At 42.7% G+C, this 25000-nt stretch overlaps 1 protein-coding gene and 1 pseudogene across 2 annotated transcripts in view; one reads left to right on the top strand and one right to left on the bottom strand.

Annotated features, from left to right (window-relative positions):
- The first annotated feature begins 2181 nt into the window (after positions 1-2181).
- LOC138973288 (uncharacterized) overlaps positions 2182-25000 on the top strand; it is a 49721-nt gene continuing 26902 nt past the window's right edge. Inside the window, exons 1-5 of one of the 2 annotated variants that reach the window (XM_070346009.1) lie at positions 2183-2347; positions 5702-5835; positions 6445-6558; positions 7315-7440; positions 8633-8841. In XM_070346009.1, coding sequence (XP_070202110.1) covers positions 2329-2347; positions 5702-5835; positions 6445-6558; positions 7315-7440; positions 8633-8683 — 444 coding nt within the window. In that variant the 5' untranslated portion in view covers positions 2183-2328 and the 3' untranslated portion in view covers positions 8684-8841. Of the gene's footprint in view, positions 2348-5701; positions 5836-6444; positions 6559-7314; positions 7441-8632; positions 8842-25000 lie in introns of those variants that run through there. The other variant, XM_070346010.1, reaches the window with a different exon arrangement.
- LOC138974951 (5S ribosomal RNA) lies at positions 9272-9389 on the bottom strand (annotated as a pseudogene).

Genomic DNA, 25000 nt, shown 5'->3' with positions numbered 1-25000 from the left:
GATCTGTGGTTGGTTAAGGTGCGCCTGTTGGCCCAGATCCTCCGACTTCAGCCCTTAGGTTTCTTTCAGGGTTACCCCGCCCTTAGTTCCTGGCTCAAAAACCTAACCCTGGGAACACATGGGGGATTTCTTACCGGGGGTCCCACCCCGGGGCTAGAGCTTTTAATGCGGCTCTTACTCACATGGTGTAACCGTCACCGGACACGGCATCTCACACGGCATATTGTAAACGCCATGAGCCTCCCCGCTGGGAGGGTATGTGCGTAGAAATACTCACTAATAAAAAATAAATTTAAAAAAAAAATAATAAAAAAAAAATAAAAAATAAAAAAATAAAAAAAATAAATAAATAAACACGTAGGGCATTTATAGGGTAGTCAGTGACATCTGCCAACCCACCCCGTCCTGGTAGAGACACCGCTAGTTGGTCCGGGACTGCTTATTCTATATTCGCAGCTGGCCCCCATATCTGGGGGCCGTTCCCCTAACCGCCACCTGGGGACCCGCCGGGTTGAGGATCGTCGCCCCCCTACTGAATTGGAAGTAGTCTGTTCCTGGATGGATTAAATGAGCTTTTCCGTGCGCACTTGGTCTTGTGCTTGCGTGTACAAACAATGGGGGATAAGGCACTGGCAGGTCTGCACATTAGTTGACCTGGGAGATCACCAGGCAGCCGTGGCCGGGATTTGAACTCACGATCTTCCGATTAGAAGGCCGATGTCTTATCCACTACGCCACTGCACCCGTCACTAGTTATTCTTGAATGCTGATTATTTTGCATGTGTGTTCAAAGTTTTCGGAGATTTCAATGTAAACAAAACAAAACATTTCATCTGTAAGAAAGTTAGATTTTTCGTTGATCAGTCAAATGCAAAAAATGCAAGTTGGTAGCGCAACACGACAAAATTTGCATTTGAATCATAATTTAAACCACATCTGTATCTGTTTAATTCATTCGGGCTCACTATCTGATCACATATCCGGTCAGCAGGCCTGCATGAAACAAGCCCCCCACCCTCTCTCCGTTTCCCTCTGGCGCATATCACAAACACTGGTTGGTCCGGTGTCAGAATAATGTGACTGTGTGAGACATGAAGCCTGTGCTGCGACTTCTGTCTTGTGTGTGGCGCACGTTATATGTCAAAGCAGCACCGCCCTGATATGGCCCTTCGTGGTCGGCTGGGCGTTAAGCAAACAAACAAACACATATCACACAGGGACTGTCTGATTTTTGTGCAGAGTTGGTTTAAACAGGTTTATTCAAGAATTTCAAATGCCAAAATGACAAACATGCAATTAAATCAAGGGGACACAGCAAGCTATGCCTATGAGGGTGCACTCAAAAACAATTGGCTGACGATTAGACTTAGTGCAGAGCTGCAATCTGGTTATAAAGTGACTGCTTTAACAGCCACCGGCAACCGTGATCACTTGCCTGCATTTTGTTTCTTATGTTAAGTAGATGAACGATCACCATTGTTAACTGTCACGCACGTTTTGATTTCAGTTGAAAACCCGGGGCCGACTTTTGCCGTTCAAACAGGTTGACCCATTACCCGTTTCCACCAGTACCGTAACCCGGCTTTCTCTCCAACCCCCCCCCCCCCTCCCCCCCCCCCCCCCAGCGCCTCCTATTGTGTGGCCGTCTCCTCGTTCGTTTTGGCTGTTAAATCTCTTTATGACTTCCTGCATGACTCTTTTCAATCAAAGGAGTGAACGGTGAGGGATATTCTAAGGTCGACGGGCAAGACAGGTTTTTTTTTTAATAATAATATTTTGAAAGCGGTTTTGATGTGCTGGAAAATGCGCGCGCGCGTGTGTGTGTGTTAGCGCGAGTGTGTGTGTTAGTGTTAGTGTTAGTGTTAGTGTGTGTGTGTGTGTGTGTGTGTGTGTGTGTGTATGTACGTGTGTGTGTGTGTGTGTGTGTGTGTGTGTGTGTGCATGTGTGTGATGGTTTTCTCCCTCTCTCTCTCTCTCTTTCTCTCTCCCTGCCTCTCTATCTCTCTCTATCTCCCCCCCTCTCTATATCTCTCTCTTTCTGTCTCTCACTCTCTCTCTCTCTCTTTCTTTTACTGAACGTCTTTCCCCAGTACCGATTATCATGCAAATTACGTCAAAGCAACATAATAACGGCACAGGAAACTGCTGCTTGGAGGAAAAAAAAGGTCATACAAGGCAGAAACCAGTGACTCCAGAAGAGATAGTTTCCTCATAGTGGAACACTCTTGACAGCGTCCGTTCACGGTCTGCACAGTTTGCATATCCCGTTTATCCCTCACGCTAACACATTGCAAGAGGGATTCAGCTGTTGGAGAAAATCTGACAAGAATGGAGACTTTCGAACGAGGTAGGAAAAACAAGAGAACATGATGTGCTCCGAGTGTAGTTCGTTAAAGGCACAGCCAGCCTCCCGTAAACCATCACAGACGCTGTCAGGCTTTTACACACAGTACAAACACCCTTTCGTTCAAACACTCACCGCTTGAGAATATCCTAGGTGTCCTACGTAAAGAGCGAGCAATTGTCAAAGAATTTATTTTTGCGTGTCCAGCTGGATTGTCTGACCAGACAATCGGCCGACGCGTTTTGGCGCTAGACCTAACTTTTAAAATCTAAATAATAAATTGACAGCTTGTTACATAAACATTCTTAACTCATAAAAATGTGTTTAAAAACGGAAACAGGTGTGTGGTTTACGAGAGCTAAATAGCCATTCAAACGAACTGTGTCATTTAATGCTATTGAATGCTATTGCGAGTGTGTTCGATAAGATTAGAACTGATTTTTTCATGAGAAGATTTGAATGTTCTGTAAACCATTTGAGACGGACTAGGGCTTTAAATGATGTACGTTTGACTAAAAGCTTGACAGAAACAGTAATTGTATAAATGTTTTCAAAGATCATAGACATGACGGAACATTCATTACAATTGTTCATCTCTCCAGTGTTTCTTTCTTATTATTAGTTTGGAGCACGTTCAACCTTCACCGACCCAGAGCTAGAGTCTCACAAAATCGTCTTTATTTCTGAAACTATTTGGACCTTCCTAGTGCCGACATTTTGAAAGATTATTTTTGTAAACAAACATATACAGGATGACGTAATTTGAACTACACAGTCTGAATGGTGTGAGTCGTGGACGACCCATATGGAATTACGTACGTAATTTTACGTTGTTTATCCTTTTTGGGATGGCGTGGGTCGTGTACGACCCATACTCTGCAAAGAAGCGGCAAAATGCGTATCCCTATGCGGATGGCGTGGGTCGTGTACGACCCATACTTTTTACGTTGAATCCATCTTTAGAAAGTAGGGGTCGTACACGACCCACATCATCCGGACTGTGTAGTCCAACGCGTGATCCGGTGAAGGTAAAAAATAATAGACAATTATAGCTGTGATTGACTCTCCTGGAGGTGTTTACGTTGTGTATGTCATCGTTTAAAGGGCGTGGAAGTACACATAATATTGTGTGAGTGATTCTTACCATCCACGATATATATTTGAACATGTGTGTCTTATTATTCCGTATGTCTTTAAGTACGAGGACTTCGCTGTCTAATATACTTACTTACGAGCAAAGGACATTGTAACTAAGTTAGTACAAACGAGCAAAGGACATTGTAACTAAGTTAGTACACGCAGCAAAGACAACCTTCCTCCAAACCCAGATTATTGCTTGCGATTCAAGCAAAAAACTGTTCGATATTTGCTGCCGGTTGACCGGCCGCAGTAAGGTATCCCCACTTCCCACTGTTTTCCCCGCTAGTCAGCTGCCAGATGTATTCAGTGATTATTTCATCAAGAAGGTTTCTGATATTCGTTCTGAACTTGATCAGATGAGTGCACATTCTGCTTCCTCCAGTCATGTTGATGTTCCCACTGATTGTTCTTTTCCATCATTTCAGCCAATCAGTGAAAAAGACCTTAAATCCATTATTCTGAAGTCCAAACCAACAACTTGTCCACTTGATGCCATACCCACACCACTGCTTTTTGAGAATCTTGATGTGTTGTTGCCAACTCTTACTCAAATTGTCAATGATAGCCTGTTATCAGGTGTTTTTCCATCATTGTTCAAAACTGCACTTGTCAAACCACTTCTCAAAAAACCTAGTCTTGATGTCAATATTTTGAAGAATTATCGTCCTGTATCTAATTTATCATTCTTGTCCAAAGTTTTTGAAAAGGTAGTTTTGAAGCAGCTGTTGTCATATTTGAACACCCATGATTTGATCTCGCACTCTCAGTCCGCTTATCGCCCTTCTCACTGTACTGAAACAGCCCTACTTAAAGTAATCAGTGACATTCTGTCTGCTCTGGATGGTGGAGATGTGTCAGTGCTTACCCTACTTGACCTTTCTGCAGCGTTCGACACGATTGACCATGTCACGCTTCTCCATAGACTTCAGACTCTGTACGGCATATCCGGTCCACCGCTAGCATGGCTTGAGTCCTATCTCATTGGCAGGACTCAGGCTGTGCTTGTCGATGGCCAGATGTCTGCTCCAGCCCCACTTTCTTTCGGCGTTCCTCAAGGTTCAGTACTCGGTCCCATCCTTTTCATCATGTACACTAAGCCCCTCTCCACACTGATTCAAAACCATTCTGTTTTAAATCAGTCTTTTGCTGATGACACCCAGCTGTATAAACCCAGTCCCCCTGCAGAGACACATTCCGCCATCCAGACCATTCAGACATGCATCACTGATGTTAAATCTTGGATAGTCGATAACAAACTCAAGCTGAATGATGATAAGACTGAAGTCTTACTGTGCAAAAAAAAAGAAGAACACTACATTTCCCTCTCCCCAACCTGTTTCTGTTCAAATAGGCAATACCGACATTCTTTTCTCACCATCAGCTAGAAACCTTGGATTCACCCTTTCATCTGACATGACCCTTAACAAACATATATCTTTAGTCTGTAGAGCAGCTTATTTTGAGCTTCGGAAGATCAGCACCATTCGCCACACACTCTCCTCCCAAACAACTAACACTCTTGTCTGTGCCTTTGTTCTTTCTAAACTTGACTACTGCAACTCTCTTCTCTCTGCTGTTCTGTTTGATTAAGGGTATTCAGCTGGTATTTCCTTGCTTTTTACAACCTATTTTATTCATGTTTTTATTACTTAGTTAGTGGAAGAATATTTTGTAATGTATGTGTGATGGTGTATGCTTTTAATTAAGCGTTGTTGACTATGGATGTAGATGTAAATGCTTGTATAACTGTGTTTTAATTTTAGTGATGTGTCAAGCGCAAAGAGCATAATTGTAAAGTTATGATGTTGAGCTATATAAATGCTCATTTATTATTATTATTATTATTATTATTATTTACTTACTTAGGCCATTATGAACCCCCGGGGGAGCATAGGTAATCGACGACAATTCTCCATCGGACACGGTCCTGGGCTGCCCTTTCGATCTGGCTCCAGGTCTTCCCCTGCCTGTTGATCTCTGCTTCCGTGTCTCGTCTCCAGCTGTTGCGCGGCCGGCCTCTCTTCCTTTTCCCTTGTGGATTCCACTTCAGGGCTTGCCTCGTGATACTGGATGCTGGCTGTCTAATATAGTAACGTGTACTATGTGAGCGGCTCTGTATGTCTATCTCTCTCTATCTCTCGATTCCGTTTAACACGTTACATTTAGGGTAAACGCTATCTTTCTTTTTTATTCGATATATATTTCTCGCCTCATCAGAACAACCCGGGGTAGCGGCCAAAGGGAACGAGCACCCACTGATGATGAAACCGCACTCACAGTTTAGTCTGGAAGTTGATAGTCATCCTTCCGCTCCCATGATCATCGCTGCTCAACCTGTCCAGCAACGTTGGGTGATTTTTTTTTAATATTTTTTTTTTTAAAGATATTCCCTATCTTTGTTTGTTTGGTCTTATCTGATTTATTTTAGTTTAGTTTATTTAGTTTTTGCCTTTCTCTGTCTTTGTAGAGAAAGACCAAGAAATAGAGTGAAGGTTGATTGGCTGAGAGAAAGAATGAGAGAGCGAGAGAAAGATGGCTAAGAGAGAGAGAGAGAGAGAGAGAGAGAGAGAGAGAGAGAGAGAGAGAGAGAGAGAGAGAAAGAGAGAGGGAGAAGAAAGATATATATATATATATATATATATAGAGAGAGAGAGAGAGAGAGAGAGAGAGAGAGAGAGAGAGAGAGAGAGAGAGAGAGAGAGAGAGAGAGAGAGAGAGAGAGAGAGAGAGAGAGAGAGAGAGAGAGAGAGAGAGGAACAGCTAAGTCACTAGGTCGTCAAAGCACTGAAAACATATTTCTGAGGTTTCCGGCAGACTTAACTGTAACCCGACCTCCTTTACATGATAAACGCGCGTGTTTAGATGTGGGGTTTGGTTATAACATATGGCTGATTTATTTATGGCTGAATTAACATATATAATAAATATGAACATTGTGTTTTTTCTTTGTCGTTTTGAAGCAACAACAATGGGAAACGGCACCAAACACAACGTGGGCCATGAGGATGTCTTTTTGTAGCACAATCTGTTGCTGTCTTTGGTGTGGTATTACTGCCATTGTGTGGACCAACGTGGTATGAAGAACAAACATACGCACTTCGCCCAATACTTTATTTTCTCTTGTTTTTCTTTTTTTGTTTAATAAATCTATTAGCGTAATTTGATGTTCAATAACTTAAAGAAGAGCATGGAGTTAAAAAGGTGGATTTTTGTAATGCTTGGTTTAAACATAAGTTTATTTTAACAAGGGTTACAATCATGACATGTATACAAAGTTCACAGAAACAGCAACAAGCTAGAAGCTTATAGTGGTGTTCCTGCATGACAGTACAACATAAGGCGGTAACGGGTGAAAAATTTGTCTCAATAAACCAAATCTATTAATAACGTAATGAACGTTTTGCATAATGATTATAAAGAAAGACAGTAAAGGAAGGAAGGAGGGAAAGAAGATGAATAAAAGAAGAGGGATGGGTAGGAGATGTGCAGAAGTTAAAGTTGTTGTCCGGCTTGTAGAGCATTTATTCTGACTTGCCCAAAGCGGCCTGAACGTTCAATGAACGAGTGTACGGTGGAAAAAAAATGTAATGCTTGATTAATATTGATGTATTGATGTATGGATGTATGAATTGATGGATTAATTCCAGACAGATGGATTGATTAATCGATGGATATAAGGTTGACAGCTTATTAAAAAAAAAACTCAATGTATTGACTGATTGGGTGATCCTTACCGTTGCTGCTATCGGGTAGGTGAACACATAATAATTATTGCCAATTGTATAATCATTATGTGTGTGATACTTACGCCTCGTTTATTTTCTTACTAGGCGCTTTCGGAAATACACAATGGCCATTACTCAAAGGCGCGCAAGAAGCTCAAAACTGCTTGGGCTTGTATCACACTCTCTATAATGACCGGCAGTTTCATCATCGTGTGGTATCTTGCTTACACGGTAAGTGTCTCCTGTATAACCACCAGCAAGGATATTCGGCTTTGACCCTCTCTCACTCATAAAGTATGTTCCTTGTATTTTTCACTAAAATATTACATTTTACACAGATCGAGACAGCCATTGTTCTCCGGGTGCGTATATACTAGAGTTCCAGTGTTCCTATGATATTGCAATGGCTCGATCTTCAATGAAATAAAAGCGATGTAATTACAGAAAAACAAGAAATAAACAAAACCTTGTGCTGTAAAATAATTTAGTCAAAAACAAACAACGTGTATGTATCGATCCATTTTATTTAAAAAATGTTGTTGCATATTACGAATTAATATATGTATATGTCGTGCCGAATTCACGGAAATGTCGAATTCGTGAAATCAGCAATATTTGTGTCATTTCGTGTAATCGGTAAAAATCTGCCCATTACTCGAAATGCGTAAAGGCTTCTACAATTGACCATTTCGCAAAAGCGGCAGCCAGTCTGTTACATTTGTTGTCAAAAGAATATGGTATTAACATTACTTTACCTCCCTATTGTTGTTTTCATGGTTTGGGTTGGTCTGTGTCAGCATCAATCCGGAAATGCACGAAAAGTACACTTTTTGACATACCTTGCCGTAACATATCGATTATTCTGATATTTATCCATTCGGGTATAAAGCTAAGTGCAATGATATCCCTTGCATTTGTTAACTTTAAAACTATAAAGTGGCTACTGATTTCGCAAAATGGACAAAATATTTGTGTTGGCCAAAAATGTTGCCGATTCCGCGAATTCGGCAGTTCCGTGCCGTCAACACGCAATATACACAAACATGCACGCGAACGTGTGTCTGTCTATCTCGCTCTATTTCTATTTATTTTTCTATCTGTCAGTTTCTGTTTGTCTGTCACTGTCTGTCTTTCTGCTTGTTTATCTGTCTGTATGTCCTCTCTCTCTCTCTCTCTCTCTCTCTCTCTCTCTGTCTCTCTCTCTCTCTCTCTCTCTCTCTCTCTCTGTCTCTCTCTCTCTGTCTCTCTGTATGTCTCTCTGTCTCTCTGTCTCTCTCTCTGTCTATGTCTCTCTGTCTATGTCTCTCTGTCTCTCTCTCTCTCTCTGTCTATGTCTCTCTGTCTCTGTCTCTGTCTCTCTCTCTCCCTCTCTCTCTGGGTTTAGCCTTATTTAATACACACATATTCAATTTGTATTGTCCAGTACAAATCCATGGAGCAACGCCACAGAGAGCAAGACGCGTACGAACCCTGACCATCAGCACATACGAGGACTACTGACTGCAGACAATCTTCTATTTCTGCAAATGCAAAGAATCAAACAGGATTTATATTACGTTTTCTTCTTCTTCTTCTTGTCGATCACTCCTCCTTATGCCAACTGCACCCGGTGTAGGATCCGGTCCGGTCCCCCCTCTGAAGTAGTCCCCCGGGGGACCAATTCGTGGCAAAAACTGCTCTATAATGGTCCCCCCTTAGACATCCAGCCTCGTTTTTCTTGTTACAATGTTAGTAATGTTACCAGCAATTTTAGAGAAAAGAAAGGAAAGAATCAGAGACTGGTTTCATTTCTTCTTATCAGTATTTATTTATTATTCATTTTATTTCATGTCATTTTTCTTTTGAACGGCATTATAAATCAGATCTATTTTATTTTCTGCAAAATATAGTCAAACAAAGAGATTGCTGTCTGTGCACTACATAATACCGGACGAAGATATACATTGAACATGGCTTGAATGCCTAAGAAAAACGAGGCTGGATGTCTAAGGGGGGACCATTATAGAGCAGTTTTTGCCACAAATTGGTCCCCCGGGGGACTACTTCAGAGGGGGGACCGGACCGGATCCTACACCGGTGTTCCTAGGCGGTCACCCATCCAAGTACTAACCGGGCCCGACGTTGCTTAACTTCGGTGATCGGACGAGAACCGGTGCTTTCAACGTGGTATGGCCGTTTTGAATAGTGCCCTTTAACAATAAACACTATCTAACAGAAACAAAGCGACTTTTTCTGTTGGTCTGTATGTCTGACCGTCTGCATGTGTGTTATTTGTGTGCGCGTGTATACATGTATATCCCATGAGCTGCTTCTTTGTCTCTGTAATACCAGTATGGGTATATATGTTGTATTTGTGTTAGCTCAATAAATACATCATGGGCTCAAAAACATACATTATAGTACTGATTCCGGTTTGGCCGAGGAACTACTTCTGACGACCCTTGACCCTGCACCGAACATGTGTTAGTGGATTGAAAAGCATTGCTCACATGGCTAAACAAAAGAAAACGCAACATTCACAGAAGACACAACCGTACGCGATTTAATAAACACTGCGTTTATCTTTACACTTAGGGTGCAGGTCAAGTTAGAAAAGAACAACAGCAAAGATCGAACCGACTGATAGTGACAGCAAAAAGAGCATCGCTGTTCCGATTGGAGGTGAAGAGTAACCTCCCTTCCACGAACACTACACCACTGATCTAAAAATGCACACTGATCTAACACACACACACACACACACACACACACACACACACACACACACACAAAACAGGAATGGCACGTGGAAGCTCTACAAAAGACCACCAGCTTCATACACAGCTGGACTCCAATGTAAAAGGCGAACGACAAGAAGAAGAAGAGTATTTATCTCCCTCTCCCTCTCTCCCTCTCTCTCTCTCTCTCTCTCTCTCTCTCTCTCTCTCTCTCTCTCTCTCTCTCTCTCTCTCTCTCTCTCTCTCTCTATTACAATCTTTCTGGTCATCATTGTGTGTGTGTGTGTGTGTGTGTGCGCTCTCTCTCTTTCTCTCTCTCTCTCTCTTTCTCTCTCTCTCTCTCTCTCTCTCTCTCTCTCTCTCTCTCTCTCTCTCTCTCTCTCTCTCTCTCTCTCTCTCTCTTACAATCTTTCTGGTCATCATTGTTGAATATATAACGCCCGACCAAAGCTGTTTGGAAGCCTGACAGAGCAACAGAAACAAAAAAGCACAGACTTCTCATTCAGAAATATTTTTTTTCAAATCACAAGTTATTGCCATAGCACAACGCTCTCACATACAAAGACGAACACCCACACACATCCGTTCCAACAAATCTCGTATTCATCTAAGTAACACCCCACCCCCACACACGTCTCTCATCGAAAAAATAGCGCATAGCCCCGTCACACTAGACTCAAAGCTACTCTTAGTTTCATCCTTCCAATGTTCACGGTCAAAACAAGGCCTTCTATCGTGCGTCCTTGACCTACATCATTTCAATTTTACCATCCCTCACCTCCTCTCTCTCTCTCTCGCTTTCTCTCTCACTCTCTCTCTTTCTCTCTCAGCCTCTCTCTCCTCCCTCTCTCTCTTTCACTCTCCCCCGTTTCTCTTTCTCTTTCTCTTTCTCTCTCTCTTTCTCAACCCCACATCAGACGCCTCTGATAAGGGGAAAAAAACAAAGAACACGGGTGCAGCGCTTCTCATTGAAAGCAACACCCTGAACCGCGGGAGGCTGTCCTCCCTACCAAACCTGGACAGAGGATACCCGCAAGGGTATTTTGACTCCCCAATCACCCAATCACGCTCACCCTGCAAGCGAGCACGCACTGAGAGCGTCTGTTCAGATCAGCCTCATTGTCCGTCGGACTCTACCTCAGAGACAACGGACAATGAGGTTTTTCACACAGCCCGCAAACGCAAAGCTCGCTTGCGTAAACAAAAGACAGCCAAACCGGAACTGTCGGACAAGACAAACAAGACACATTCTTCCCAAAAGCCCTCTGCTCAGAAAACCGAAGGCGGTTACGCCCAAACCAAAACTAACAAACAAAAGAAAGGCCGTCATCAGACTGGCAACATAAACAAACCGGATCAAACAAAACCAGTGTTTCTCCAATTCCCTTGCATCCTTGAGGACCTCAAAACAGGCCCTGCAACCTTCAGTGGCCTCGGTTTGGGAAGAAACAAACAGATAAGAAACAGATAACAAACAGTAGGGGAAGTCCTGTTAATTCGTCCGTTACCCCAAAACAAGTGGCTGATAGGCTGCCACGGTTCTAAACAACAACAACAGCTCGCAAACTTGAAGACTCTTAACGGGATCCCCATTAAATGTTCCATCCCCGTCCCAACTACAGAAGGAGTGATCAAAGGTGTTGATCGGTCACACACCAACGATGACATGGTACACATGGAGTTCGTCACCGTCACAGCTGATGGGGGTCAGACTGGGTTGGTAAAGGTTGCCCGGCGCCTTACCAACAAGGATGGCTCCCCTTCAGCGGCAGTACGGCTCACCTTCCTGACGGCCGTGTTGCCTGACACAGTCCGCCTCGAGAACCAGGAGTTTCGCGTCACTCCTTTTGTGGCTCCTGTGAGGCGCTGTGTCAGGTGCAACCGGTTCGGACATTCGAAAGACCAGTGCCGATCCAAAGCCCAAGTCTGTCCCAGATGTGGGTCTAAGGACGGCCACCCTGTCACCACTTGCACCAACCCAAAACATTGCATTAACTGTCTCGGGGATCACTCAGCGGCATACCTAGGGTGCCCCGAGTACAGACTCAGACAACGTGCAAACAAAATCAGGGCCTGCTCTTACCTTCCCTTCTCAGAAGCTTTGAGAAGAGCCAAAAACGAACTTCTAACAGAAAATGAAACTAAACTGATGGCCAAGCATGCCGAAATTGACCCGCTATAATACATGATGCCTTCTACAGAAGGGAAGAGTCCCTCAAACCCACATTTGCATTCATTGCAAAACCCAAATCACTAGAGGAAGCAGCCAACAAACGGGATTCTCATCCAAGACCAGTCCCTAGACGTCGCCTTTCCTATAAACCCACTGTTACCATCCAAAACACACAGGCTCTACCTGACGAACGGCCGCAGGCTCTCCACCAGTTACAGACCCAAACGGGAAAAGAAATAAAACAGATGTAGCCATCTATATCAAACTAGATATTCACTATCAACAGACCATGTCTCCCGCACCCACCGTTGGTGCTCATGGCTCAACATGCTCAATTGAGATCACGATGGAAGGGAGCGGCAAGGCACACATTGTGAATGTATATTACCCCACAGGTTGTCGAGAAGAATATACAAAATGGATCAGGGAACTCAAAAGTGACACACAAAGCTGGGTGGTACTTGGAGATTTCAATGACCATCACGCACTTTGGGATGACAAACTCAAGAACAACAACACACACAGTCATTTGGCAGACCATATAATAGACTCAGACATGGTTGTGTTAAATGACGGCTCCCCTACTAGACTTCCTGATAATAACAAACAGTCAGCCACAGCTATAGATTTAACCCTTGTCAGTACAAAACTAGCTAGTAGAGCTGACTGGACGATCATTCCCGATACACTCCACTCAGACCACAGGCCAATTCTACTCACACTACATAACATAAACCCCGGTATAGCAGAGGACACAAGCCTCCCCAAATTTAATTATAAAAGAGCCAACTGGTCGGCCTTCAGACAAGAATGTTCTACTTGCGACATAACCAAGTTAGAATCACAAAGCATAGACACATTTTATGAAAACATTAGAGAATTCATCATATCAAAAGCTAATGTAACAATCCCAACAAACACCACCAACAGAAATAAAAGAAAGACAGAACCAAACCCCTGGTGGAATGATGACTGTGAACAGGCCAAAAACGCAAGAAACAGAGCCACATCAGACCTCCTGAAGAATGAAACAGATGCTAATCAAGAGTTAATGAGAGAAGCTAAAAGTCACATGTCTCGCACAGTCGCTAAAGCCAAGAGAGATTACTGGGACCAGTTTGTAAAGGAGGAAGTAAATAACCCACAGGATACTGGAAAAATTTGGAAAAAAGATAACTAAAATCAAACACAGGTACTCCCAGAAAAACCTCTGATAGTTGACAATAAACTCACCACAAACAACCTTGAAAAGGCTGAGCTTTTGGCTGCAACTTTTGCCAGGGCCAGTCAGACTGAACACCTTGAAGCAGACAGGCGGGAATACAGAGAAGAACACCAAAAGACTTACACCCACCCAGCTGAAGATAACACCCTACCAATAAATCATCCTCTTAACAAAAAGGAACTAAAGAAAGCAATAAAAAGCATAAAGACTGGAAACAAGTCCACTGGCAAAGATCCAATCTCATATAAAATGATACGGCAGTTCCCTGACTGCCTCCTTGACATACTGCTAAAGTTTTTCCAATCCTGTTATGAAAGCAACACAATTCCTAAGGCGTGGAAAGAAGCGCTGGTGATAGCAATCCCAAAAGACGGAAAACCAAAGCAGTTAGCATCTAGTTACAGGCCCATATCTCTCACGCCCCATATTGGTAAGATCTATGAACGAATTATCAAGAATAGGCTGGAACACTACTTAGACAAACATGGCATCATCCCAACGTGCCAGGCCGGCTTCAGAAAATCCAGGTCCTGTACAGATAACATTGTTAAACTAGCTGCCCACATTAAAAAAACTCGAGCAAGAAATAAAACCATGTTTGCCACCTTCTTTGACATTAAACGCGCCTACGATTCAGTCTGGCACACCAAACTATTGGAAAAACTGAAAAACATTGGTATATCAGGAAGACTGTACAACTTCGTGAAGGAATTTATAAACGAAAGGACGCTAGAAGTTCGAGTTGGCAGAGATGTATCCACAGCACACAAAGTTAACATGGGAGTCCCTTAGGGCAGTGCCATTGCCCCGACATTGTTTAGCATCATGCTGCATGACATTCACAAAGTCAAGACGGATGGAACCGTGATTTCACTGTATGCGGACGACCTGGCTCTGTGGTCAAATCACAAACCAGGAGAAACTCAACACAGAACTAACCTGAAGAGATATCAAAACGCAGTAGACAACATAGTCAAGTATTTATACACAAACGGCTTCGAAATCGCCGCCGAAAAGACAACATTCATGGTTGTCACCAGAAAGAAGGTACACGAAAAATCCACCATTATCGTCAACAATACACCCCTGGAGCCTAAAAACCAAGTCAAATTCCTTGGCGTTACCTTCACCCCGAACCTAACATGGGGGCCACACATCAAAAACCTTGTCGGCAAAGCCAAGAAAGCACTTAGTCTCCTCAAAGTGTTAAAACGAGAGACCTGGGCCTCAAATAAAGACAGCCTGCTTCACATTACGAAAGCCATTATAAGATCCCGTTTAACCTATGGTCAAGAAGCATTTTTTGCTGCATCAAAATCGAATCTAAAACTATTGGAAAGAGCCGAAATGGCTGCACTCAAAATCATCTTTGATCTCCCAAAACACTCCATAAACAAACTAGTGTATCAAGAGGCTGGCTGGCTCCCCCTCGATGAAGAAAGAAGACTAAAGTCGGCCCAGTACGTATCAAGAGCCAGTACAGTTGATAATCCTGTGAACGAAGAGCTCACTGCTGAGTTCGACACAATTACCTCGGCCCCTTACCAAAACCTAAAAAGAAAAACACCCACAATATACGAAGCAACGATCCCACTAGCAGACTATGTTCAACCGATATTTCAAGAAAGTGGGGTAAACCCAGGTAGGATGGCCCACATTCCCATTCACCCCTTCCCCTTTTGGTTCATGGAATCTCCCATTATCATCCCTGATCATGATCTGGGTGTAACAAAAAATGATAACCCTGTACTTGTCTCATCACTAGTAAGAGAAATATTCTCAAAAAGTTACAAAGATCTCCTACAGATATTTACTGACGGCTCAAAACAAAATGATGACCAAACTGGCTGTGCTTTTGTCATTCCTGACCTCAAAATAACTAAAAAATTTAAACTCAATAAGGATGTGTCCATTTTCACTGCAGAAATGTACGCCATCTTAAGAGCATGCCACTATGTCAATGACCTTCCTCGACCCCCAACAAGAGTCGTCATTCTCTCCGACTAAAAATCAGCTCTGACTGCTCTCCAAAATGGTTCCAGAAACCGGGAAGAGCTTCAGACGGAAATATTGTTCCTCTGTCACCAGATCATTGCCTCTGGGACAGAACTGACCCTTATGTACATCCCCTCACACACAGGGATCAGAGGCAATGATATGGCTGACAGAGCAGCAAAAGAGGCTGTCACAGATCAAGCAGCATTTCATGACCTAAAATTAACAAAGACGGAAGCAAAACACAAAATGGCCAAAGTTGCCTGGTGTCACTGGGAAACAGAATTAAAAACAGAAGGCAATGCCCATGGTTGGCTTATTCTGCCCCGACAAACAAAACAAAACAGGCCTACACTCCCCAACCCCCTCCTTAAAATACTTCGCAGAATTCGCACGGATGGATGCGCTTACAAGTTCTTTCCCCGTCTCTGTGAATGTGGACAGTTGCTATCTTTTTTACACCTCTTTGACCGCTGCCAATCACTCCAACAAGATTTCCGCAACCTACACACCCTTGTCAACGAACACAAACTGAAACCCCATGAGTTTTTAGATAAACATTGCACGCTTCAATGGAAGCCAGCATACACCCTGTGTCTCTCAATATATAAGGCTGAAATAGGACATTTGTTCTGAAAACCTCATCCCCTTTCCTCCTTCCCACCCGTCAATCCTCTCTCCCACCGACCCGTTACCCCCCCCCCCCCTCCCCTCCCACGCCCAACAACTAAAGCGTCTAAAACACAAAGCATAGCTATACTCAATTGATCAAACAAGGCTTAAGCACATACTGCCCTCCTACCTGAACTTAAGTTCCCCATTCTGATATATTTTTTAGCAAGTTGCTTCAATATTTTCCTTTGGCTAAAAATTAATTGAGATTTTTTTTAAATTATTTTATTTTTTTAAAATTTTAATAACTTATTCAGCCACACATATAAACATATCCTACATACATAAAAAGCAAATAAGCCTACAAAACCGCTCCAGTCCAACCACATTCCGCGTACACAATCATTACTTCCATCCCCATTTCGAAATATCGCAACAACAGACCTCCAGATATATAACACGATCATATGTGTTCTCTGTTTGCATGTTTGTCCAGTGTCTTGTCCCCACATAAAGCATATTAACTCTACCTGTCCCAAGATAGGCCAAATGGTTCTAAGAGGACGTTAAAACTAATTATCATCATCATCATCTCTTTCTCTCTCTCTCCCCTCTCTTTCTTATTCACTCTCTTCCCTTTCTCTCTCACTCTTTCACTCTCCCCCCTCTCTCTTTCTCTCTCTCTCTCTTCCTCTCTCTCTCTTTCACTCTCCCCCGTCTCTCTCTCTCTCTCTCTCTCTCTCTCTCCCCTCTCTCTCTCCCCTCTCTCTCTCTCTTTCACTCTCCAACCCCACTCAAAAGTGTGTTGGTGTCTCAAAGAGCAAAACTTTTTCCGAAATCCAATAATATACCATTTTCTTTGAAAATATTTGGATTATGTGTTAAAATTACCCTCGTACATGTTATGTTAATTAGAAACATTTAAGAATCAAATATTTCACAAAAGCAAACCAATTTAATGTAAGTGCATCAGATATTTAATGATATTTTTGGAAATGTGTCAAAATTGGGTGTGTTGAAAGCGTTAAGCAAACAAACAAACAAACAAACTCTCCTCTCTCTCTCTCTCTCTCTCTCTCTCTCTCTCGATTATCCAATATGTGCACTTACTCAATACTGCCTATCCCGCTAATACTGTCCGCGAGGTCATAATGCACTAGAAACTGATCCATGGAGGGGAAACCCGTAATACGAGGCATAAACCATTGACTCCAAAACACAGAACTTCCGCATGGAGAAACAACACCAATAACAGTTGACGGCGTCTTTTTGCGGTTTACTGGCCTCCATTTTTTACTTCTAGCGCAAAAAGGATTATTTTGCTGAAGGAAATCCGACAATAATGAATTGTTCTTGACGAAGTTGGAAAGAAAATAAGTTAACACAGTTGGAATTTGTTCTCAGAGTGCAATTCATTTGTGTATGTTTGATTTGGAGCTAGAAACAAGGATATTTTTCAAAACGCTCCATTCACTAGAATGTTGACCTCTTGGTCTGTTAAGTGGTCGAACCAAATAGACAACGCAAACGATAATTTAAAGTACGTAGCTTCGGATGGCACTTTTTAGAAAAGAACACACAATAACGAACATGAATGACACAGACATTTACAATTACACATACAGAAATAAGAAGTTGTTCCGGGGCAGCTTTTCCTTCTCAATGTGAATCAACACTGACTTAACCAGCCAAACAAATTATTCTTAACCCTCTCTTCCAAAGTAGTATATATATCTGACGTCAAAAGCGAAACCAAGTTAGATGAGACACCATAACGCAAATCATGGCGTCATGCAAAACGAAACCAAGTTAGATGAGGCATCATAACGCATATCATGGCGTCATGCAAAACCAAAGTATGTCACTTGTATGCATGCCTTCCGAGGGAATGACAATAATGTCTACGTTGGGGTTTGTATTGGTGAATGAGTTATATCAGCAGAGGAAGTAAACTCGTTAGGTCACGGCGGTTCCCCCTTTCACAGACAGCATGATTAAGTTTGCTGCTGGCAGCTGCCAACGCAGCCCCTGCCCTGCTTATCTGTTCACACATTCCTGGCCCCGCTGGGGCTTCAGCCTTCTTTGTTCCACTGGCTGGCAGCAGAAAATGAGTCAATTTCCCACGGTTTAATTGCCTTCCTGCCACTGCCTCACAGCAGAACCAGATTTTTTATCTAGTTTATATCTTGAAGAGCCCTGTCTGGAGCACTTTCCATGTGGTTTCGTCTTGAAGACTTTTTGTCTTGTATTAGTTTCTGATCATCAGAGTACATGTACGCTGTGTGTTTCATTTGTGTGGCATTGTGTTGTGACAGGCAAATTTTTCACCCACTGCTCAGCAGAAAAGAAAGGATTGAATCATAGTATTATTACAAGTGACATCACACTCAGTTATTTTGTGCAGCAGTGTGACCTAATATTTCCAGTTTTCTTCTTTGTCTTCATGTGACAGTGTATGTTTGGTATGCAGTGTGTTTCATAATGGAGCATACTGAAACTGAACATCTAATTTGTGTTAATGCATTGTGTAGACTGTGTGGGGAACGCTCTGCAAGAACAAAAAAAGATCGACATTGTAATGTGAAACTGTGTGTGGACTATGCGGACAAACTGAAAAACTTTTTTAACATTGATGTATCTTCTGATATTAGTGCAAAACATTCGACCACGTTTTGTCAGAAGTGCTATTCAAAGCTGATTAAATTAAACCGTACGCCCTCAAACACAACAGCTGATCGTGTTAAGGAACAAGCTCAAGCCATTAATAACATCCAGTGGGTGTCCATATCATTTATCCCGTTGCCGACCCTGGTTTGCTGGTGTCAGTATAATGTGAACAGCCTTCTTTAAATCTACCCCAAGATACATGGAAGTAAAACTAGCTATAACAACAACAACAACTGCTGTGTGCTGACATTTTGGAATACTGTTTTCCTACTTGGATACCTGTAAGTGGGCTCAAGAAAAGATACCTCACACACTCAAGGTAAAAGTCTTCAAAGTGTCAGCATGAACATCTGTTAACATAACCTTGCAGATTTGTTTTTAATTTGTTCTGTCTTCAAAAGTTGACCGTGGCGCGATCTGTAGCCACTCAAATACATGTCATTAATTACATTGTGCCGTGTGTACTGTTCTCTGTCTGTCTTCTTTCAGCTAGCAGGCTACAGCAGTGGCACACCTACAGCATAGTGGTCATATTTAGTATCGTTTGAAAGTTTATGGTCTTGACTACAAGGCTATGTGTAAATAACACACATGCTGACATCGTAATTCAAGAGAACTAACAAGATAGAAGTGTTTTCAAAACACACAGCTTACTCTCAAGGCAGAGATAGCAGTGCGTAGCTGCCGAGAGGTTGAGCTAGGCCGCACTCTGGCCTGCTAGTAGAAGGGAGCTTTTCTCTTAGCCTTCTACTGCTGAGATGGCTTGTGTGGGTGATGCTATCGCACGGTTGTACAGTCACTACTGAAGAACTCATTTAATTGTCATAAAAACACAGTAAAGGGTTTGATCAGACACGAAGTGGATATTTGTAAAGACAAGAAGAAATATCGTCCATGGAGCAGTGATTACAACATTGTTATGTATCTGTAGTTATGTCATTATTGCGTATAATCATGCAGTTGTATACAAATTCAGCAAGTTGTTGCTGTATCGATACGTCTTGCATCGTCATCAGCTGACTCGGATTTCGAGCATTAACACGTGCATGTTCCATAAGCTGCAAGCGTAGATCATGAAATCTTGTACAACTATCCAGGAAATGGAGCTCGTCTTCAATTACGCCACACACGGTGCACTTTCTATCCTCTCTGGGTGTGTTTGTGTATCTCCCCCTTTCGATTTTTAAATCGTGAGCGCTAATACGCAATCTACACAGTGCTTTTCTGTGTTTGGGGTTGGTTACACATGTCAAGTATGCTTCACAGTCGTAATCGCCGTCAGTAATTGTGTTGTAGTATTGCAGTTTTGAGCCCTCAGTCTTCTTTCCTTGCCAAAATCGTACGTATTCGTATTCTAGTCCTCGTCGTAGAGTTTTCATCAGCGCATTCTTTTGGACTGCTGACTGAAGTATCCAGTTATGGTCCAGTCCGAGGTTACCTATGATTGCTCGAATGAAATGTATCCATTGCGGTGAGCTGTCTTGTGGTCTGTCGATCATGTCAGCGTAAGCCTGTCGTAAATATGAATTTTCTTCTGACTCAACGATGTGGGTCCAGAAGTTTATTGTTTGTTCAATTAGTTTTATACCCACAGGGAGTTGCCCGAGCTCTGCTAGCGTTGGCAAGTTCATTGCTTTACTGTGGACGCCAAGAAGTCGTTTACTGAATTTTAAATGCACTTGTTCATGGGGTAGATTATTCGATAGACACTTATCGAATATGTCGGGTAGCGATTGTTCGTTTTGGATGTTGATTGCTGATGGGAACCAGACCTCGGCTCCATAAGTGGACACAGGGGCGACTAAGGTATAAAATAGTTGCATCATTGTAGTTACTTTCATCTCTCTTCCTCTAATTAGTCGTCTCAGGGCATGCGATGCCTTGTTTGCTTGCTTGGCTAAATGTTCCTGGGTTTGTAAGAATTTACCGCTTTTATGGAAGATGACCCCTAAATATTTATATTGGTCTACACTTTCAATCATATGTGTGCCACAGTTAAATAGTATTGGTACTTTTGGGTCTGTGCGGGTAAATATTATCACTTTCGTTTTTTCTTTGTTTATTTTAATGCCCCATTCACTGCTGTAGTCATTCAGTCGGTTCAACTTATTTTGTAGTCCTCTTTTGGATGTGGACAGAATTACCAAATCATCGGCGTAAAGTAGGCATGGGATTTCTGTATTTTGGGCACTGTTCAGACTTGGTGAGTCATTCCCACGCAGATAATCTGGGAGATCGTTGATGAATATGTTGAAGAGTGTGGGGCTTAGAGTATTGCCTTGATGTACACCTTTCCGGACGGGTATGTCATGTTAGTGTCCGAGTGCGGTCTTAGTGCAGATAGTAGATTTGCTGTACATATCTCTTATAACGTTGAAACAATTCCCCATAACTCCTATCCTGTTAAGTTTGAGGAGGAGAGCTTCGTGCCATACGTTGTCGAAGGCCTTTTGGAAGTCCACGAAGCATGCATACAACCTGTCTTTTCTGTTTGTAATTATTCCGTCGACGATCTTTTTTAGGATAAATATTTGGTCCGTCGTTCTCGACTTCTTTCTAAATCCGGCCTGTTCCCTCGCATATAGATGATTAGATTCCAGGAATCCATTTAGTCTATTGTTAATGATCTGCGAGAAAAATTTCCCTAGGTTATTATTTAGTGTTATCCCACGATAATTACCAGGATTCATAGGGTCACCACTCTTATAGATTGGAATGTTTATACCCGTCGCCCATGCTTTGGGGCACGAGCCTGTGTAGCCAGCGCTGAACCGGGGGATGGGTGATTAATTACCGCTGGCGGCCTGGCACTGAGGAAGGGGTGAAAAAGGGGTCAGATTCCGGCTGTGCCTGTGAACTAAACCTAATAGCAGAAACTGCCGTGAGGTCTACAACGGGTTGTGCGTGTATCGGTGTCGCATCTCAATAAAAAGAACACACCGAAAAATGAAAGCAAACACCTGATTTTCTTTAAAACATAAAGAAGTGGAATCACGTTCAATTTGTGACCCTCCACCACGAAATGAGTCGCATGTCACCTCGCGCGGTTCTGCGCTAGGCTTAATATAAGTCCGGGGAGTTTCTGGTAACAGTGTGAGGGTCACCTTAGTCACAGGCTTATAACTCAAACAGTTTTTGCTCTTTTCTAAAACGGTTTTCACCACTGGATAGAGCATAAAAAACTCTTTAGAAAAATGTAAAAATATGAAAATCATACAAAGGTGACATGCGACTCATTCCGTGGTGGAGGGTCACATTTGTGAAATGTCAACCTGCAAATGGCTTGACTCTCTTGTGTTTTCCTCCAATGATAGTATAAGAAGCACGTTTCAACACAATTGTCTAATAGGCCTACATGCACGACACTATGCTCAAGGTTTAATGCGGGAGTCACACATACACGATGCGTGGCCCGAGCATCGAAAATTAATCAACAATGGAAATTAGGATCTTTGCGTCGTTGTGCGCCCAACTTTAGTGGCGGTTTAACGTTTGGTCACAGTGACACACGCGACGCACGGCCCGCGCATTGCACATTAATTCAAAATGGAAAATAAGATGAGTGCATCGTTGTACGCTCAGCTTTTGTCGCGGTTTGGTACAATGCAACCCCCGTTTTAAGACCCCCCTCCCCCCAATTTAAGACGTTCTTCCTGTTAACCCGTAGCAGGGGTGAATATTGGCGGTCGCCCGCTCGCCCCCGGCGGGTTCAAATCGCGTCGGGCGGGTTCGAAATTCCTCTGAAATCGCCCGCCGGGCGGGTTCAAATTTCGCTGAAGCACAAAGTCATTAGGCAAGTAGTCAATCGGAACGGCCGGCGAACAAATATCTCTGCGGGCGATCTCAAAATCTGTCACTTCTCTTCTGTCCACTCATCCCCCCCCCCCCCCCCCCCTTGAGAAGGACTCAGGACACATTGGCTAGACAGCTACCCCCCTCCGCCTCACTTGACCGTGTCATCACCCCTCCAGTGCCACGAGCCCCTGGCGATTGCATCAGCAGTCAAAATAGTTAAACCCCCCTCCGTCCCACCTCTTTGCGCTATTCAATTCCCCCCCTCTCTTATCTTATCCTGCGCTCACCAATCCTTCAGAGACTTTCACATGTTGTAAAACAGTTTCCTCTCAGATAAAAACTCGGTCATTGACCCCGAGTAAGAAGGTCAGTGTCTCCACAGGCAGCTGTGTTCAGATTGCAAGTACCGGTCATTGACCCAGGTCTAAAGGCCAACCAACTTTTACAATGCATCTGCCTTTGATCTGACCATTCCAGAGCAAACATATTCCCCCTAGCCCTCTGTATGTTTCCTTTGATGTGCCTGCTATGTACCACTGATCCAGTTTCTGGGAAATGTATATTATATATGTCATTGACTGCAGGATATACTCGTTGAGACCGTTTTCCAAAATAATTTATGTTTACACCAGCTTTGCTGACCAACTTAGTACAAGTAGTGACAGTACTACTGCTGTCAATTATTTCCCTTCAACTAAGGAAGTAAAAAAAAAAAAACCCGATCCACTATATCAGTATATGTGATAAAGAAGAAAAGACAGACCTTCAACAAAAGAACAAGGGATGCAACTCTGCTGAATCAAAAGCATAAAGATCACCTGTGAACAATTCTAGGATCAGGAAATCTGAACATCTGTTTGTTTTCATAAGGAAATAGAAATGAAATATAATGATTTTGATTATTTATGACTTAAGCTGTGGTAAATTTGGCTGATATGCAACTTTTATACTTCTGCTTGATCTAACAGTAATATTAATAACAGTTAACACACACATAAAGAAAAAGAAACAAAACAAGAAAGCAACTTAGAAAAAAATGTGTTTGTATTCAGCTTTTTATACTTGGTTTTACACAACAAAAAAACATAATATAAATTAAAAAAACATGCTGATTTACTCTTGTGTAGTGTGTGTTTATGTGGTAAGTAAAGTTCCACAGTAAATTACTTTGCAAATTGTGTGGTAGGGGGTACATAAATGGGGTAACTTTTAGTGAGGTTTAGTGTGTGATTGTGTGACAGGGTGTGAATGTGGTTTTGATTATTTTCTTGTTTCTTTGTGGCGGCTTTTATTTTAAATTCTTTATTAAAACAGGGTTAATTAGCATTATATTAAAACATAGCATTTTAGTCGTCAAGTTTTGTGTGTGTTTGTGGTAGTTATTAGTAGTGCAAATCCACATGTATGCATTATAATTATGAATGTACGTCTTCTGTGTATGTGGTTAGCACGCGACGAGCCGCTGGGGCGGTTGTAAGAAATCCTGGCAGGTTGGGGGCCGGTTGGGATTTTGGGGGGCCGGTTCAATTTTTGACTTACCGGCCCCCCTGGCCGGTAGCAAAAAAAGTTAAGGTACACCCCTGCTTAGGCTGGTTGTCGCGACATATGTCGCGCTACTTTACGCGCTACTTTACGTATACTGTCACCTGGTTGTCACGACATATGTCGCGCTACTGGCTCAGTCTGTTTGGTCGGTTCCGATTACCTCCCATGGATGCGAAACTTACACATAATATCGTTTGGGAGAATTTTATCATCCACGTTATACATTGAACCTGTGTGTCTTATTATTCCGTATGTCTTTAAGTACGAGGACTTCGCTGTCTAATATAGTAACGTGTACTATGTGATCGGCTCTGTCTGTCTATCTCTCTCTATCTCTCGATTCCGTTTAACACGTTACATTTAGGGTAAACGCTATCTTTCTTTTTTATTCGACATATATGTCTCGCCTCATCAGAACAACCCGGGGTAGCGCCCAAAAGGAAACGAGCACAATTATAAGCTTCAATTTGAAGCTTCGAGGTCATCATCGTGGATTGACGCCAGGCCAAAGCATCGTTTAGCAACTGAGAGATACAAAACCGGCAAACACATATCGTATTCATCAGTTGAACACCCCCTCCGACCCCACCCCGTCTCTCGTCGAAAACATGGGGCATAACGTAGCGAGAGAGAGAGAACTCAGAACTTTATTAGAAAAGGATAAAGGTTTTAGGCAAAGCCTAATCTTACGACCTGTCCCTTAAACAAACACTTAATACAGACGCACACTACATATAAAGCGGACAATATTTCGCATCCTCCTAAACAAGACTGCATCAACAGATAAAAGTTCAATCACACAACACCATTATAAAACGACTACACAGTTTCATTTTACGCATTGCATATATAACAATCCAAATGCATGATGAAGTACACTTACATGAAACAACTGTGTTGGGGTGAGGGGTGAGGGAGAAGCAGAAACAGCTGCATGTGTGAGAGAGACAGGGGAGGGGGAGTGAGAAACTTGAGAAAGAGAGAGAAAGAAAAAGTGAGGGTCGGGGGGGGGGGGGGGGGGGCGGCGGGGGTCAGGCGGACAGCTCGGAGAGGCACCAGAAA

Source organism: Littorina saxatilis, linkage group LG8, assembly GCF_037325665.1.
Source record: "Littorina saxatilis isolate snail1 linkage group LG8, US_GU_Lsax_2.0, whole genome shotgun sequence".
Taxonomy (NCBI): domain Eukaryota; kingdom Metazoa; phylum Mollusca; class Gastropoda; order Littorinimorpha; family Littorinidae; genus Littorina; species Littorina saxatilis.
Note: the sequence above shows the minus strand (reverse complement) of the source record. Positions and strands in the feature narration are given on the sequence as shown.